The following is a 19,352-nucleotide window of genomic DNA, read 5'->3' on the forward strand; positions in this document are numbered from 1 at the left end:
TGACACCCTGATTTTAACAGTAAATCTATGCATTTAATTGTACATCAAACATTAGGAAAATCACTTCGGGAGCATAATATAAAAATTACATTTATATTGCAAAACTTTCCTTTTAATTACATTTTATGAATTTTATTAATTAAAACCTTCTTACTTTATTTTTAACTATTTGTCTTCCACCTGGCTTATGCAGCAATTTAGAAATGCAAATAGAATTAGATATTGCTGTAACAAACTATTTTCCCTTTAAGTCGATAAGTTATGCTTGTGTTGCAATGTTTCTACAGAAATGAGTCAGAAGAGGCTTGTTTGTTTTATTTTTTTTCTGATCAGATTATCACTGAGTAAAGTTTAATTTAGGCAACTGTTTACAATGATGTCCAAACATAGGTGAATTTATCTTCAATGGGACATTTCAATAAATTATCTAATAGTCAAAGCTTATTTGTATGTTCCTCATAGAGGAGCGCATCAGTTCTGTAAAACAGAACTCCTCCCTTTCCCTGCATTCCAGTGCTGATTTCGAAATAATTCAAGGGCCAAGTTAATTCAGAGATTAAAAACAAGGCCAGTCTGTGAATAGTCTCACTTTAGTACAAGCAACAGCAGAAGAGGAAGCAAGCTGCCTGAAGGATACATGCTGGGTTAATAGGCTTCTAACATGTTTTTACTGGGATATGTCCTTCTGCTTACAGCCTTGGACTGTACTGCAGCACCAGCATCTGACGGTAAGGCTTTACAAGTATCTAAAGTTGTGAAAACTTTTGTATGTTCATGTGTATTCTAGATAAAGATATATTAAAAGGTTTGAAATAACTAAATGCCTGTAGGAAAAAATCCACTAACAGTTGAGTAAAGATGTATTACGACTTTTTTGTGTCTTTTCTGTACTTATTGTTGAAGGAAATGTTAAATCACTGGAAAAAAAACAAGCCAACAGGTTCATAAGTGTATTCGGGAAAATGTCATTTAATTAGAAGATGAATTTCATTACATATGTACTAAATAGTCATGCCCAGTACACGAATACTAGCCAATAATGTACATAAGAGATCCAAAGACAGCAACTTTAACAGAAGTTAATCTGTTACTTAAGTGGTTCTTTTGTTGATCATGTGGCAGGTTTATCAATACTGCTGTGAGTTAAGCAGCAATGGAATTCTAATTCATTCCAGAGATATCCTTGGTTTATGGATAAAAATCTCTAAAATTATAGAAAAAAAACAGATTTAAGCATACGCCATACACTTCAACATGTCACCTTATTGACCGTCATTGTTTCATTTTAGTATAAGCAGCAATGAAATATTCAGTAAATGGTATCCATGCGAACATAGGTGGACATTTATTAGGACTTGCTTTTTATACGTCAGTCTTAGGGCCCCTTCACATGAGCGTATTCGCAAAAATGCTTGCTGCAGCACAACATATTTACGCCTGAACGAGGTTGGACAAGGTAGATTTGTACACATATCAATGCATAGAATTGTACTTTTTTCGTGTGCGTGGCCGATTCACATGCACACTATCTCCGTGGATTAAAAGTCTATTAGCCTAATGAGGTGCAGCTGTGTTCTTTTCCCCCGCAGTTCTGCGTGGCGTTTCATGCATCCTCTTGCATATTTGCGTACCTCCCATAGAGAAATCAACAGGTTCCATTCTCCATGTTTTGCGCACACAAATATGGTGAAGCCACCCTTAAACTAAAGTTCATTAAAGTGAAATGTAACAATATTTATTGAGAGGCGCACACCTAAATGAATTTGATGCATTGAGAAATCTCCTAAAAACAGAAAATTCAATCAACTAATGATAAATCTTTGGATAAATTGGCTACAAGTTAATGCTACTCACTGTTCACCCACTTTTCAAAACTGGTGAGAAAAGTCACAAATTTTAGTGCAATTATGGCATGCACCAAAATTTGCTGCTCTAAACAATTACTGCAAAGCCCTCTATAAATTTCCTTCATAGACTATGAAATACTTCAAGCATACAGAAAAAAAAACATTATCAAGGAGTCTGATTGTCGTGTCTTTCCTGGGAAAAATCAGCTGTTTGCCCCATTTGCTGGAATCGGGACTTGGAACGCATTTTGAAAGGGGTAGTCTCTGATAAGGCAATCACTTTAACCCAATCGAGTTACAGAAAAACCATAGATATCACATGAGCTTTGCAAATTGGGAAATTTACTGCATGGACAAATTCTACACTGCTGCAACTATATGCGTACAATGAGCACATGAGATGAGGCTTAGTTTAAAGCTACTACGTTAGCAGAGATGTGATTATAGAACTAAAGAATGAGAGGTATTTAACCATTAGAAGTAAACCATTGGAAAGCATTTAGGCACCTTCAGACATATGTTCACACTTTCGGCACAGGCATCCTGTTGCTGCTATGGTTACCTTTGGTGTCATATGTCTAATATTCATCAGAGCCCCTTGGCATTGAACAGGGTTCCTTGGGTGTCATATGTTGAAATGTGTTGATATATGTTTTACCTACAAAACTAATCTGCATTGGTCCTAGCTGGAGATGAGTGAGTATACTCGCTAAGGCACATTACTCGAGCGAGTAGTGCCTTAGCCAAGTATCTCCCCGCTCGTCTCTAAAGATTCGGGGGCCGACGGGGGGCGGGGAGCGGCGGGGGAGAGCGGGGAGGAACGGAGGGGAGATCTCTCTCTCCCTCTCTCCCACCCGCTGCCCCCTGCTCCCCGCCGCAACTCACCTGTCACCGGCGCCGGCCCCCGAATCTTTAGAGACGAGCGGGGAGATACTCGGCTAAGGCACTACTCACTCGAATAATGTGCCTTAGCGAGTATACTCGCTCATCTCTAGTCCTAGCACATTTATTGCAGCTCCACCTAAACCTACATTCACACCGCGAGTGCGATATCCGGCAGAGAAACCCAGCCCGATATTGCACCTGTTACCGTGTGTTTTACCTGTGGATGCGAGAAGTTATGCAAAAATGCCTTGTATCACTGCTGTGTAATTCTAATTCTCCGGCGCTTGTTTCACGCGTGTCAGAGTATTGGCAAGTGTTTCCCATCGATGTGTTTGAACTGATTTTTTACCTTGCAGCTGTCAAGGACTAGGGTCCAGGTATGGGAAGTCCCTGAAAAAAACTATCCCTACCTACCAGCCCCCCTGGGCTATACCCCAGGACGACAACTGGGCAACAGTCCCTACGCTCACTAGGGATGCGGGGCATAAGTCAAACTAACAGACAATGACACAAAAACAGGTCAGGCAATCCGGGTCAACAGCTGAAGAGAACGCAGTAAAAGGGGTCAGGCGAAAGAAAAGTCAGGTCCAAGCAGTAGTCAAAAAACAGAGCATGAAATACAGTACACAGGTGTAGCAGGAAGACCAAGCATACACTGGCACTGGGGAAAGGAACACTGCACATTTAAAGCTGATTGGGGTGGGGAGCCCGACAGCAACAGGAGCCAATCCCAGAGCGCTGGGAGTACAGCCCCCAGTGCTTGCAAATGACAGGCAGAGGCCCAGACATCACCCAGAGAGTCCAGAGCAAGGATCCAGACATAGCACAGCAAGTGCAGATCAGAGATCCAGACAACAAACAGCGAATACAGAGCAGGCGCGCCAGGATGTCATGGTAACCTGCCGTGTCTCCAGAACCCGGCTAACAAGGCGCACGGGAGTGCGCACACGGAGCCAGCGCCCCGGATCACGGCAGACAGGGGATGTCACTAAAACCAGGGCTCCCCAGTGCCGCACTCCCACAGCTCGGGAACTAGGACCAGTGGTGCGGGCACAGAGACCATGAGAGCCGCAGGACCTGACAGCAGCATCACTGTGAAGGGGGAAAAAAAACGCTCATGTGTATGACTCCATTCAAAAGAATGGCATTCCTATTCGTGTGAGCTTTGTGCGTCTTGCAATGCACAAAACCCACAAGAGATTCGCACTAGTGTGAATGTGGCCTAAGAGATGAAGCACCTTAGACTTTTGGTCTAGTCGGTGAAGACAGGTCTGAAGGTAGTCTAAGTCTGATCTGTGGATATTTGTCTGTAGTTGGCAGTGTTTGAAGCTGCTCTGATCCTGTCTGATGTTCCCTGCCATATCGGAGTCTTCCGCCTGGCTAAAGTGGCTGCTCATACACAACTAGCAGATATCAAAGTGTAACACCTTGCAGCCTTGTCTCTTAGAAGTTGTGTGTATACACTTATGTTGTAGGTGCCATCTATTTTCAGCCTCCTTCCCTATTTCCACCCAGGGTGAGTCAGGTTTAACCTAGGTTCCTGTGTGGAGCCGTTCTTGTTGGCTGTCCCTTTTAGCCTTCAGCATATTACGATCATGTAGATCGCTGTTCACATGTCCTGCATCAACGTAAGAGCTATGATTTGAAAAAAAGCAGCTAAAAAACAATGCCTCTAAAAGAGCTACAAAAATGCTGCAAACTAAAATGTATCGTGTTTAGTATGTTTTCTAGTTTAACATAGAGTTTAAAGTAATATTTTTTCCAACAAATGTTGTGTGTGAAACCAGCCATAAGGTACAGTCACACGTTGTGTATTTTGGTGTAGATTTGCAACAAATACTTGACCATTTGATGTGCGTTTTGATGTGGCTTTTGCTACCGATTTACATTAGATTTTACTTCTTGAATTCAAGGGGCGAAGTCTTCTGTGGTCCTGCGGAGAATTTCACTACCAAATCCACCCCAATGCTACGGATCAGGACGTGGTTTTTGCTGTTGATTTTCCACTGCAGAATATACACACCAATTCCACTAAAGCTGCTTTTTCATGGGCTACAGAATCGTGCGATTTTGTAGCAACGCGACAGTGCTACAAAACGCATGTAGTGAAGTCCATGGCTTCCAATGGGTTCCTTCACATCAGGAAAAAAAAATCACAGCATACTGAATGCTGCCGCGATTTGCAATGTTTTGTAGCCCGTGTTTCCCTATGGAGCCACCTTGTTTATCGCATCACATAGCATGGACTTGCAATTTTCATGTTATGTGCTACATTTTTTACTTTAGAAACTTCTATTAACCATCTAGGGTGATAAAATCACACGATTTCATTGTGCGAGAAAATCGTAGGCAGCAGCGACACGATGCAACATTTTCCACAAGAAAAAAGCATCACTGATGCAACAAAAGGGTGTGTAAAAAGCTGCAATATGGCAGCGATTTTGTAGCAGCGATATCGCTGTCGCCCGTGTGAAAGAAGCCTTAAAGAGATATTTCAGGATTCTACATTGATAGCCTATGCTTAGTCTAACTAAACTGATCAGTTAAATCAGCTGTCTTTACTGCTATATTACCCTATTTCCCTGAAAATAAGCTCTACACTGAAAATAAGTCCTACACTGATTTTCAGGTGTGGGGGGGACTTGAAAAATGAGCCCTAGCTACACTTAAAAAAAGCAATACATTACCTAGCAGGCTAATCCAGGTCCCCCCCCCACTGGTCTCTATAGTTCCAGCATGCTTGCTTACAGTCCTCAGCTGCAGACAGAAGATCGCTTCCTAGTAACCGATTTTGTAAACCCCGCCTTCAGGAAGTGATGGCTCTGATTGGTTCTCAGACACTGCGGCTGAGCCAATCAATGCAGTGCATGATGAACCAATGTGATGGCTGTGAATGGTTCTTCAAGTGCTGCATTGACTGGCTGAGCCACCGTGCTCGAGAACCAATCAGAGCCATCGCTTCCTGGAGGTGGGGTTTACAAACCCTGTTACCAGGAAGTGATCTTCGTTCAGCAGCTGAGGACTGCAAGCAAGCATGCCAGAGCTCCAGAGACCAACAGGAGGGACCAGGACCGAGCGTGATAGGTAAGTATAATAAGACATCCCCTGAAAATAAGACCTAGTGTCTCTTTTGGGGCAAAAATTAACATAAGACAGGCTCTTATTTTCAGGGAAAACCGATAGCATAATGTGGTTTGTACAAATGTGACTGTGCCTGGTACTGCTGCTCAGCCATGCTCAACCCCGTTCAGTTGAATGGGTTAAGTTACAGTACCAGGTAGAGAACTACCATTTGTTTGTGTTGCTGATTTATGAGGGTCCAGAGGGTGGAACCTCCACCATACATCAACTATATTCTCTCTTCTTGGAGACTTTACTAGTCTATTTCCAGGAATTTTTTGTGTTTTCCCATTGGTAAACTACATTATGTAAAAGGTACTGTGGAAACTCTCTTAGGGTGGGCTCACACGAGCATCAGTACAGCATATTCTATATGTGGATCGTGTAATACGCTGTACCAATCTGCTATAGGCAGCCATGTTGCCAGTAACGCTGCTTGTGTGAAATACGTGCAATAGATAAATCACAGCATGTTCTATCCTCAATCTCTATCATATTATACACACATACACGCCTACATTATACATGGCTATGGCCGGCATGCAGCCTTAGGCCTCCCTCACACAGGCGTATTTTTACAACGTTTAGTGCTGCATTTTCAGTGCTGCGCTAAACACTGTACAACGCTCCCATTCATTTCAATCGAGCTGCTCACCCAAGTGTCAAAACGCAGAGTTTTCAACGCTGCACTTTGAAAGTGATGTATGTTCTATTTTTGCCTGTTTTCACATAGCAGGCACCTTCCGTGTCCCTCCCGCTGCTCTCCGGAGCTTTGGGTAGGCTTCTGAGCACTTCTCATTGCTGACAGAGCATCTCTTGATGGTAATGGGGTTTGAAGACCCCACCTTCAGCAAGAGATTGCTCTGATTGGTTCATCGAGCTCTGGCTCTGATTGGTTGAGCACGTGGCTCAGCCAATCAGAGTAATCTCTTGCTAGAGGTGGGCTCTTCAAACCCCATTACCATCAAGAGATGACAAGTGCCTGGAAGCCTGCAGGGACGCCGGACTGGAAAACGCAGCCAAAACGCTGACAAAACACATTTCAGCGCTGCTGAAACCGCTGTGAATTCAGCATTGAAAAACGCTGCATTTTTGCAAACGTCTGTGTGAGGGAGGCCTTACTAGTAGCTTTATTGCAGAATTATAAGCTTTGTTCCTTCATTCAGTTGAGTTATGATATGTGACCCCTTCTCCCCTCAACTATTCGAATCCTACAGCATCTGCTGTGTCGACTGGAAACCAGTTTCTCTATGCAAGTCTATGAGACTCATATCAAGTTTCTCATAGGCCTGCATGAAGAGCTTGACTTGCATTTCACATAAAAGACAATGCAGGATTCAGATAACCCGAATTAGGGGTGGAGGTGGGGGCTCATTCTTGACGGTTAAGAATTGAACCAAAAAAATTGTACAGTAAAGCCACTGTAAGGCCGCCTGCAGACGGCCGGGTCAGATCCGGCTGCGAGAATTCTCGCAGCGGGACCCAACCCAAGACCCTGCAGAGACCAGTGCGGCACTCACCTGCCCCGTTGCTCCGGATAGTTCATGTGCTGGATGCCGGGCAGCCGGCGCATGCGCAGACCGGAGCCGGCAGCCAGTGAGTGACATTTCTGTGCGAGCCCCGCACAGAAATAGAGCATGCCGCAACTTGTTTTCTGTGCGTGATTTCGTGCAGACAAATCGCGCCCGTCTGCCTAGGATTTTGTTTTTTAACGCAATCCTATGGCAGCTTCCACGGGTGGAAATTCTGCGGGAAATCCCGCCACGGAATTTCCGCCCGTGTGCAGGGGGCCTAAGAGAGCTCCCAGCACTAGCTTTTACCTAATGTAATTTATAAACAGGCACAGATGAAAAACAATTCCGGTACTGCTTCTTTAACTCCAGTTTATTGCAGCTTCTATAAGCCAAACATTTGCTGCACTGGATATGTGCCTACAATATGACTGTCACCAGCTAGAACATTTAGGCCTCTTTCACACGGGTGGTGCTATATCACCACAAGAAAACTGTTACTATATCGCATTGGTGGTCTGTGCGATATCGCTGCATTTTCTCATGGCGATATTGCGATTTAGTGTCACTACAAAGTCGCGTGTGGTGCTACAAAGGTGCACGACTTTGTAGAACGACGTGTGAGTATTTTCGGGGGTGGGAGCTTGAAAAAAAAGTATTACCCCGAAAATAAGCCCTGGCTGCATAAAAAAACAACAAAGAAAACACATACATACAAACTTAAAGGGGTTGTCCCACGATAGCAAGTGGGGTTAAGCACTTCTGTATGGCCATATTAATGCACTTTGTAATATACATTATGCATTAAATATTGGCCATACAGAAGTTATACACTTACCCCCTCCGGTGCTGGCGTCCCCGTCTCCATGGCCCGACCAAAGCCGCCTTCTCCCTGGATTAGAAGCGCTTGCGCTGAAGGGGCCACTCCGGCGCAAGCGCGTCTAATCCAGGGAGAAGGCGGCTTTGATCAGCGCCATGGAGACGGGGACGCCAGCACCGGAGGGGGTAAGTGTATAACTTCTGTATGGCCAATATTTAATGCATAATGTATATTACAAAGTGCATTAATATGGCCATACAGAAGTGCTTAACCCCACTTGCTATCAGCCAATCAAAGGCAGCACTTCCAGGAAGTGCTGCCTTTGATTGGCTGAGCGCTGTGGCCAATCAAGCTCCATAGGGAAAGATGTGCTACAAAACATCGCACGTTGCGGGCATCTCTAGCAACCAGCAATTATTTTGTCTCGCAATGTGGCATGCTGCAAAACATTGCTAATGTGAAGAAACCCATAGGAAAGCATGGGCTTCATATACATGCGATTTGTAGCATTGTCGCATCATGGGAAAATCGTGCGATTTTGTCACCCGTGTGAAACAGGCCTAAAGCAGCAATAGTAAAATCAGGATTTCTCTTCTACTTAGTCACATGTAAAGAATCTACTCTAAACACTATTCATACAAGGAAGCATTTCTTCTGAAATAATCTGACAGCTCACAGTGCAATTAAAAGTATTTCTCCAGTCGAAGACAGACATATTTACAATCTGCGAGAGATTACTTTGGAACATTTTTCCTGCTTGCACAATCAGTGGTTCTCAATAGACTATTTAAGTGACTGTAGCCAGGAATTAGCTTTAGCTCATTTAGATTTTAAAAGCATGATTGAGCAGCATTAATCATATTTATACATTACGGCTACATTGGAAATAGGAAAAACAATGGGGGAGGAAACTGCACATGCCGATGGTCAAAGGCCCTAATGGCTACAAGAGAATGAGGTAGCAACGTTGTTACTTATCAGTCAAACGGCTTTGTTTAGCTACCTGCTTGCAGTGCCCTAAACCACATATTTTTATGGTAAACTAGTCAGAGGAGTCAATAAATCTCAGTAAACACTGGGGATTAGACAAATCTTCTGGGTAATTGACATGTCTTAACGCTTGGTCGGGAAGAGACAAAGCATTTAACAAGTGTTATCCAGACAGTGCACTATAGATTGCACAACCAGGATAATACCTTGAATGTCAATAGTTTGAGGGCCCAGCCAAGGTACTGTTGTGGTTACACTAGCTAGCAATGTAATGTGGTTCTGTTGGTGTTTCTCAGGTTGGTTTTGCTAAGGAAGCATTACTAAAAGTGTTGTTGTTGTTAGGCGTTTAGTCATTCATGACCCTCAGTGACCCTAAAGGCGAGCTCTCTCCATGGTTTTTGGGTCTTGCGCTGCTTCTTTCAGTTGTGCGATATCTATGCCAGTATCAGCTTTGACAGTATCGGCCATCATGTTCTTTGGCTGGCCAGATCTTCTTTTGCAACGTAGTGACTCTGCTTGCATTACATGGCCAAAATATGTGAGCCTAAGCCTGGTCATCCTGTTCTCCAGTGATACATCAGTTCTTGTTATGTTTTGAGAAAATAAAATTAGATTTGTATTATAAACAATTCAGTGTCAGAATTGCATAATACTCAAAAGAGCGCAGCAAGTCCTATTTTGCCTCGTATATACACAATATAGAGCCCATTGTTGTCTATGGGCAACTAAAGACATTGTGTATGGGTGGCGCATATACACGTCATGGGAAACAAAAAAAACTGATATACTGCGTATGACAGCATGTGTGAGATACACTGTCATTCACAGAACAATTTTACCGCCATGCGCAGCAGTTCACTGGGTCACTGCCAGCTCCACAGCTAAACACCGCAGCATTTTACGCTTATAGCCATGTGACCCTGGCCTAAGAGACAGATTGTGGCTGGGCATTAAGTGGCATGATAGGGGTTAGGTTGCTTTCACACCTGTGTTAGGGTCAGTTCAGGGTTTCCATCTCTCTGCTCTGTTTTTGGAGGAGAGAAATGGAAATAAAATGGAAAAAAGCAGATCCTTTTTTCCCCATTGATTTCAGTGTGTTTTCAAAAAAATGGAAAGCAAATAGAAAGACTTCCGTTTGCATCTGTTCCGTCAGGTTTCTGGTTTTTGGATGAAAAAATAACTAATTTCCCATCAACAAAAACCCAGAAATCTAACGTTAAGGGAGCCTTTCTATTTGCTTTCCTTTTTTTTTGAAACCCCATTAAAATCAGTGGGGGGAAAAAAAGAGATCTGCTTATGGGCTCACACCCACTGGCGTTTTATTCTCTCTTGCGCTGCGAGCAGCGCTAGCCCCATTGAAAGCATAGGGAGAATACCGCAGACTTCTGCTACAGCTATGACAGCTGTGGCAGGAGTTTCCTTCAACCCCGCGGGGATGAAGGAATCCTCTGCCACAACTGTCACAGAAGTGACAGCTGTGGCAGAAGTCCAGCATACTATCCCATTGCTTTCAATGGGATCGGCGCTGCTGCCAATCCCAATTGAAAATCCCGCTGAGATCAGTGGCGCGGACGCTCCTGCCGGGGCTCAGCCTCGGTCCAGTCTCACGTGCCAGGAGACTTATCCCCTCCAGGAACTGGAGCTTAGGGGACCCAACCTGGGGGAGAAGTTGGAGTATGGTTGTCGCACACTTACCCACTGAACTGCATTGCCAAGGGAGGAACGAAATACACCACAGGGTGCTGAGAAGTAAGAGACGAGGAGAAAGGCCGTTTAAGAAATCTTTCTAAGACAGGAGTGACTGCCCCAGGAGAGTGTCCATCAGATAACTATAACTGCAGACATGTACACCTTGGGAGGGAAACGCTCCTTGTTTTCAAGTGTGTTAGAGAGGTGTGCAATGGAAGTGAGCGTGTCAAAAAACGTGGTACTTAATTTGTTCAAGAACTTGTTTCTCATTAAAAAGCAAAAGCACTTATGTTGTACTGGAAAATCAAAAGTTGAAACTGTGAGTAAAAGAAAACCGAGTGCCTCTGGTTTTGAAAGACATTGTGGTTGTAGACTCATTTATTTACTGCGAGTGACTCATCGCTCATCTAGGGGCACTGGCGTCACAGAGACAATCTAGAACTAATCCTTGGTAATAAGGACTGTTGTATCTTATCCCTCTGCAAGTGGCTGAGCTGTACTTTGGCTCTCCTCTCAGGAGAGGAGACGGTAGTGCCATCGTGAGACACCCCCATCTTGTACCTCCCCATCTCCCCAGCTGAAGGCCTGGCTCTCGGTCGCTACAATAGGAGATATAGTGTGGGGTCGAATGGCTCACTGCACCCATAGATGAATGCATAAAAGGAACCATATATTTAAAATTGTGTCATTTGAGGGTTTTCTACAGGGTGGGACACAGAAAAGTAGTCCAGCACCACACTTTTATGAAAGCTGTCTAAAAGAAAATCTGTCTTTGTTGCCCATAGCAACCAATCACAGCTTTCATTTCTTATACTTTTGAGGTAAATTGAAAGTTGCGCTGTGATTGGTTTGTACTGACCTGAAAAAGGGCACTACATAGCGCTGTTTAGCTGTGGGGACTGGTAATATAATAACCTGCCCTAGGGCTTAAATCTGAGTCATTTTGCACAGGTGATGCAGGTAACCTAGCAACCAGTTAGATTGTTTTTATTCAGCTGCACAGGTTAGAAAAAATGTCTAGAGACTCAGATGATGCAGCTAGCCTAGCAACCAAATAGGTTGTGATTGGCTGCAGACAGACTGGTCAGGTGACTGAGGCGATAAATAGGGGGACACAACTAGGGGTCGCAGAAAAAAGAAGGGGGGGGGAGAAAGGGAGAAGCAGAAGAGAAGTAGAGAAGAAAGAGAAGCGGAGAAACAAAGGAGAGTCAGCTGTGACAGTGCATAGAGGGGAGTCAGCTGTCGCAGTGAGAAGAGGAGATGCTGAGATGCAGAGGAGAGGAGAGATAAGAGAGAGAGCTGAGATGAAGAGAGGGAAATAAAGAGATGTGGATATGAAGAGGGATGGGGGAAAGAAATTTAGAGTAAGCTCCCAGGATATAAACGTGTTATACACAAGTATCTTCATTGTTGCAAATTGTATATAATTCACTGGTAATTCGCTGGAGATATCATTTGTTACTCACTGTGTGTGTTGAAGAGAATTACCTCGTCTCTCGTCTGACTTAATAATAACACTGTGTTTACTACAGGTTGAGCAGAATATCTGGCTCCGTGTGTTATTCAGCACCTCACTTCTCGCTACTACAAATTGTGCCCAAGGACACTGGCATCTCAAACCAAAAGAATCATAATTACCCACTAGTAAGCCCACCATAGGTTGCTATGGGCAACAAAGGTTTTCTTTTAAACAGCTTTCATAAGAGTGTGGTGCTGGGCTCATTTTCCATGGTCATCCTGTATCTTTTTGTTAGCTAAATGCTTCTAGAATTTTGCATTATTGCCTAAAATGCTCCAGCAATATTTGTGCTGCAATGGGCCACAATGGGCACATTTCTGAACACGAGAGAAACAGGGGTATGCATGGCTTCATTACCCTCTGTACTTTACAAAAAAAAAAACCCTGTCTTTAGAATGACACGTTTGCAAAAAAAAAAAAAAGAAATTACATTTTTCTTAACTGATTTGCATTAACTCCTGAAAATAAATGTGGGATCAAAATATAACAGTGTTCAATAAATACCTTAGGGGTGTATTTTTCAAAATGGTGTCATTTCTGGGAGTATCTGTCATTAAGAAATCTTTGAGCCTCTGCAAACTTGGCTTGGTGTAGGCAAACAAATTATACTACAACATTTAACATTATTAACCCTTTCCAATCCAATTTGTATCCTGGTTTCTCTAGGGGGCTTACTCTTTTCTGCTGTTATACAATGGGGCTATATGCTGGCTAAAGCCAGTACTGCATGAGGTGACACATTGGATAGGCTCCAACAGCAGAGAGGCTGGCAATATACAGTAAGAGAACGCCGACAGACGTCTTCCAACATCAGAGCTGTACAGCCCTAAATCATAATGTCTTTAGACGTCAGACAGTGGATTGGAAAGGGTTAAAATGTGCAGGTCTAAATTGCTCAAAAATGTAAAAGTTTTTTTCAAAAGTGCTTCCAAAATAAAGTAAACCGATAAATAAAACAAAATGTGCTTGGTACTTACATACATGTGACATATTGCAGTTGAAAACCAGCAATTTTCTTTTTAATTTTCTGCAAATGTTGAATTTTCAATGAATATATATAAAATCTTATCAGTCTGCTATTATCACCTGAATATGCTGCGGAAAATTTCTGTCGTAATTACTTGCATATGCAAAACTTTTACAGTTAATGTCTGTTAGGGCTATCAAAATCGTGCAGAAGTTAGCTGTTCAAAAAAAATCGCAGATAACTTGCGAGAATGGACGATTTACCGCTATCATGTCTCAAGATTACTTGGGGGAAAGATTACCCATTCACACAATTGGGAGCTGCGTGTTGCGGAAAAAGGGCTGCTGTGGGACTAGAGAGAGTAATGATTGAAAGCCCTGCGGGACTTCCCTGAATTGCTAGAGACTCCCTTCTTCTCAGAGGGGATGCAGGGTAGAAGGAGGGATTCCCTGTAGCGGGGACAAAGGGATTCCCCTGCAAGGGAACCCCTCTTTCCCCACTGCAGGGAAATCTCTCTATCTCCACTGCGGGGAAATCCCTCCATCTTCCCTGCGGGGAAATCCCTCCATCTCGCCTGCAGGAGAACCCCTCTCTCCCCGCTACGGTGAAACTCCACCTTTTTCCCTGCAGGGGAACCCCTCCAGCTCTGCTGCTGGGGGATTCCTCCATCCCGGCATGTGGGGAATCTCTCCAGCCCCATTGAGATGGAGGGAGTCCCCATCAATGAAAGGGGTTCCTGCAGGGCTTTCCTTCATTGCTCTATCTTTGCAGTGAAAGGAAGCCCAGCAGAGAAGAAAGGGGTTCCTTTGGGGCTTCCCTTCATCGCTCTCTCTTCCTTCATCTCTTTTTGCCAGCTGACTTGCATAGTCTACGATAGGAGTCTATGGAGGCTTCTGCTCTTTGCACACCAAAGATGGGTCAGAATCTAAGCTTTCATGCTGCAGGGAGTTTCAGTTGCTGAATTTCAGTCACTGATGTCCTATCTTTTTAGGTGTGATTCCTTTGTCTGAATGTTTCCATAGGAAACCACTGCTTCTAATAGTTGCTTTATTTCGCATGTAAGTTAGCTGCGCAAATTCCCTTGTGTGAATGAGCCCTTAAAGTGATACAAACTAGGCACCAAAAATTTGGCTTGGTTATTAAAGGGATTGTCTGAATTGTACCATTTTGGTACAACCCTTTTCCCAATGAGTAACATAACCTCTCCCCGCTCGATCTCTGAGCTTGTTATTGGCTGCAGCCCTTGTGACATCCTGTAAAGCGGGCAGGACTGAAGCTATAAACAGAGATGGTAGTAGGGTACCGAGCACCGTCGTGGAACATGCTTGCGGGGAAAGTGGAGTATATGACAATTTGATATGTTACTCAATGAGGAAGGGGTTGTACCAAGATGGTACAGCTCAGACAACCCCTTCAAGGCACGAACAGGTTTTTATCACTAAGGAGTCAAAGTGTCCGTCTTATTTTACCTATATCTGGACCACCTACTCCCATTCCCATATTTCAGTGGGAGGTAAAGCTACAGGTACCATAATGGTAACTCTTTATATTCAGTTATTGCAATGTGGTTAATGCTAATTTCTAAGCACACATAGTAATGAGCAAGACTTCTAATAACCTTAATAAATCTTAGACTTTCGTAAAGTAACAAAAATCAGATATTGTTTTTATATTTAAATTACTTTTAAGGTTCAATTTATGTATGACTTTGGTAAGCAGAAGAAGATCCTCACATTAATGTAACTGGGTCATTATTCCCCACGGAAAGTTCTGTTGTGAGTTAGTGTTATAATCATCAATTATATCATGCGTCAATGACTTCTGCTTATACTTCAATATGTTCAAGGGTGTACTATTAATGATAAACAGTGCTTTATGTTAATGCAGAAGGATTACAAATTCCAGTGCCAAAATGTGCATTAACGCTTTTGAGTGCAACCTCAGTGTGTGTGAGACTCTAAGGCCGTATTCCCAGAAGCGTTTTCACGCGGCTAATTCAGATGAGTGATTTTCATCCACGTAAAAGGGTCACGCAAGGAATATTACTACATCGGCAACGGAAAATAGCGACCAACTTTATTAGCGGCCGGTCCTATATTTTGCCGAGTTACACTGAAGCCTCCCATAGACTTCTGTGGGAGCTGACAAAAAAGGGGGAGAAAGTTTAGCTGCGCCCAGCTCTGCGATATGATTACAGCTGGCTCTATTGACTTATTGGAAGTCATTCCAAGGAATATGCCAACCGAAGGCTTTCCGCACCGCAGCGTATATTTTTGCTAATACTCTGCAACCGCAGCCCACCGTGTAAATGGACAAGAAAATGCTTGATTGCGCCATTTTTCTTTGCATGCAATTTTCGCCCGGGATGTGGCCAGTGTGAAACCGTATCGCTCATGTGAAGGAGGCCTAAAGGAGACTAAGAGGGTAAAGGTGCGTTCATATAGAACAATTATTATTCAAAAAAATTGTTAGAGTTCAAATTTGAATGATATCGATTATTGTAAACACAGCCAACAATCGAACGATGAACGATAATTGATTTGATTCATTCATTTCATGAAAGCATGAAAATCATTGTTGGCTCGTTCACTAACTGTTTTGTTTTAAATGCTGATTGGTCAGTCGTTCTCATTCACTTAAAGTGCACATAAACAACTGAACGATTTAGCAAGCAAACGATATATCTGCCTGTATAAATAGGCTGCATGACCAAACTGACATTGTTCGCTTATTTGAACACTAAATCATTAGGCGAAAAGCATCCTAAGACTACAAGGTACTGTAACTGTGAAAGAGATTATGAGAACAAGACAGGGATCTGAGAGATACTTAAAGGGGCAATCCTTAGTAGATCAGCAGGGGTCTACAACCCAAGACCCCTTATGATCAGTTGTTCACTGGCTCATGCATATAGCTGACATGTGCAGGAAGTAGACAACTCCCTTCTCACTGCACTGGCCTGGCTTTCTATTACAGGCAAAATTCTCATTAAAGTGAATGGGAACCCGACCTTTAGGGCTCTTTCACATGGGCGCTACGATTTTCGGCCGGCTATGTCACAGCTACAGCGCTACCAAAATCGCATGAAGGAGAGGCAGCCATGACCGAGGAACGACTGCATCTCCCATTTATGCATCCGTTCAGACGTCTGAGTGCAGTGTGTATACGTTGCACTCAGAATATCGCCTGGCGAACTGAGAAGGTTTACTCTGCTAAACTCCCTCCCCGTCTCCGCTCCTTGTCAGTTGTCTGCAATGGGAGGGGGCAGGAAGGGGCAGGAGCTAGTGTGCTAATCTCCCTCCTTGTACCACCCCCTCCCCTTGCCAACAGCCAGCAGGGGGCAGAAAGGGGGAGGGAGTTTAGCAGAGACGTTGCTAAACTCCTTCCTACCTCCCTTTTACAGCAGCTCCCATAGGAGCCCCGATATTAATATCCGGTCTCTAGCAACCCGGATATTAAGATGTCTTCTGTGGGGAAAGGGCTGTCTGTACAGGTTACTCCCTGAACTCACACTGCTCTCAAACCTGCAGTCAGTGTGGACAAAAACTCTGCCTCTCCTGATCTTAAATTTACCTCTCCTGATATGTGCAGTTATTTTAATGTTGTAGGCATGATATGCCTCCCCAGTTTGCTGTAGTAAAAGCAGCATAATTCTGATTGGATTGTCTTTACACTTAATCAATATTAATTGGTATTAAATATAAAACAAACATCGACCATAAGGATAGCAGTATCACACCCAGTTGTACATGAAGAGGCAAATTAGTTAGTGTTCTGCTAGCTAGATGATTAAACAGCACAGAATAAGGATGGTCTGCCAAAGCCTGATGCAAATGGTAGTGCATAAATGGAGTGACTGCAAAAGTACAAAATTCTAACTTCAAATATGAAACCTTAGACAAGGAAAGGAAAAGTGAAAGGAAGAAAGAGAGGAAGGGAGAAAAGGAGCGGGGATGGAAGGGGTAAGCTACAAGTATGCTATACCAGCAGAGACTGGAAATCTTGGGACTGTTGAAAAAAGATCCAAGTGTCCCATATAACATAGAATTTATCAAGGGAAGCCTGCATCTTCAGCAATCAGCTCTTCAATTTTCATGATTACATTAACCTCCTAGATCCACCTTATGGAAGAGAAGAAGCATAGAATTATAGAATCTTAGAGTTGAAGGGACCTCCAGGGTCATCTGGTCCAACCGCCTGCTCAGTGCAGGATTCACTAAATCATCCCAGACAGATGTTTGTCCAGCCTCTGTTTGAAGACTTCCATTGAAGGAGAACTCGCCACCTCCCGTGGTAACCTGTTCCACTCATTGATCACCCTCACCGTCAAAAAGTTTTTTCTAATATCTAATTTGTGTCTCCTCCCTTTCAGTTTTATCCCATTTGTTTTAGTTTGTCCTTTTGCAAATGAAAATAGGGCTGATCCCTTTGCACCGCAACAGCCCATCAAATGTTTGTAGACAGCTACCGCGTTTCCCTGAAAATAAGATCTACACCGAAAATAAGCCCTATCCTTAGTGCAGAGAGAGACTGATAAACAGAACGGATGGGGATAGATTGTTAAACACCCTAGTAAGAAAGGGGGAGAGCTGTTCTCTGAATAATTTATCGAAGAGAAACAAAACTCATCACGGCCAGGAATTTTTCCTACAGGGGTAGACTTTATAACATAGTCCACCTCCTCTTCAGTTAAAGCCCATTCTAGGGAATATCTAATCTCATCAGAGACTGTGGGAAGGGGGTTTTCTGAAACACATTCCCGAATTTTGGCCTGAAAGGTATCAGTGGTAAAATCGGACTATGGCCCATGGATGTTGTATAAATCTTGATAGTAACTCCAGAAAGAGATCCAAGATCCCACTGGATCATGAACCTTAGAACCTGTAAAGGTCTTGATGTGAGGGATAAAGGAATGGGGAATGGGGGTACAATAATCATGCCAGAGGGTGGCGGTGTTTGAGTGCTCATAAGAAAACCACTCAATCTGGTCTTAAAATAGGGATAATTTTTTATCCAGGAAAGCTTGAAGCTACAAGCAACTGCTAAGAAGTTTGTTCAAAGTGCCCAGAGATTGGGTGGATTTATGAACGGTCTGCCACTTCTGCTGTTTAGTTAATAGACTTTAAAAGAGTTTTCCTTCCTAAAAACAGGATCTATGTTTAATGCCCAATTTACAAAGGACAAGCTGTAAGGCAAACTATGTCCGACTACTTGTCCCAGTGATGCTTGCTTGTTACACAGGAGTAAGTATCGCTGGCATCACTCACAGCGTTTTCCCCTCACCCACCTCCAGTCACTGAATAACTACTGTTTACACTGAACAGCACGTCATTCAGTTTTCTGCATGCAGAAACTGAACAATTCTCATTCAGTTGTTCAGTCGCTGCATGTATTTACACGCAAAGACTAACGTTCAAATTGCCACAGGAGCTCGGGAATATAAACAATTCTGAATGACAATCGTCCCATGTAAATGGGCCATAAGAAGCATGCTCCGCAACGCACATTTAAGAGGCTCCTACTATACTGCGAATGACATAGAGTCATAGCAATGCTGCACTAAGAAGTTTTACAGCAAGTTATTATTAAGGCATCACGTTTAAAGGCCCATTTACACAGGACGATTATCGCTAAAACTTCGCTCATCGGCGATCGTTTTAGCGATAGTCGGTGCGTGTAAATGGGAGGGGCACCCGCATTTTGCGCTCTTTTAAGTGAGCTTGATTTAAGCAATCAGTTTTATCAGTCATTCTCCACAGGGGGGAGGGAGGGGGGACTGCTGATAGCATTGTTTCCCCAGTGGAGAACAATGGATCCGAAGCCTTCACTGAGCCTCAGGCTATTAGCCTGTGCTCAGTGAAGGCTTCATTACCATACATAATTAGCTTTTAAGTAGCTGAGAAGCTACTTGAATATCAAATATTTTTAAAGTAAAATACTCGCTCAAAGCTGTTTGAGCGATCTTTGAGCGATTATCTGCTCGTGTAAATGGGCCTTATGACTG

At 43.4% G+C, this 19,352-nt stretch overlaps 1 protein-coding gene across 4 annotated transcripts in view; it reads left to right on the forward strand.

The window, feature by feature from the left end:
- The first annotated feature begins 529 nt into the window (after positions 1–529).
- The window catches only part of LOC136621574 (complement factor H-like), a 1,208,893-nt gene continuing 1,190,070 nt past the window's right edge, over positions 530–19,352 (forward strand). Inside the window, exon 1 of one of the 4 annotated variants that reach the window (XM_066597131.1) lies at positions 530–728. In XM_066597131.1, the coding sequence (XP_066453228.1) occupies positions 662–728 (67 nt within the window). In that variant the 5' untranslated portion in view covers positions 530–661. The remainder of the gene's footprint in view (positions 729–19,352) is intronic. The other 3 variants (XM_066597134.1, XM_066597132.1, XM_066597133.1) reach the window with 3 other exon arrangements.

The sequence above is a fragment of the Eleutherodactylus coqui genome, chromosome 3, assembly GCF_035609145.1.
Source record: "Eleutherodactylus coqui strain aEleCoq1 chromosome 3, aEleCoq1.hap1, whole genome shotgun sequence".
In the NCBI taxonomy this organism is placed as follows: Eukaryota; Metazoa; Chordata; class Amphibia; order Anura; family Eleutherodactylidae; genus Eleutherodactylus; species Eleutherodactylus coqui.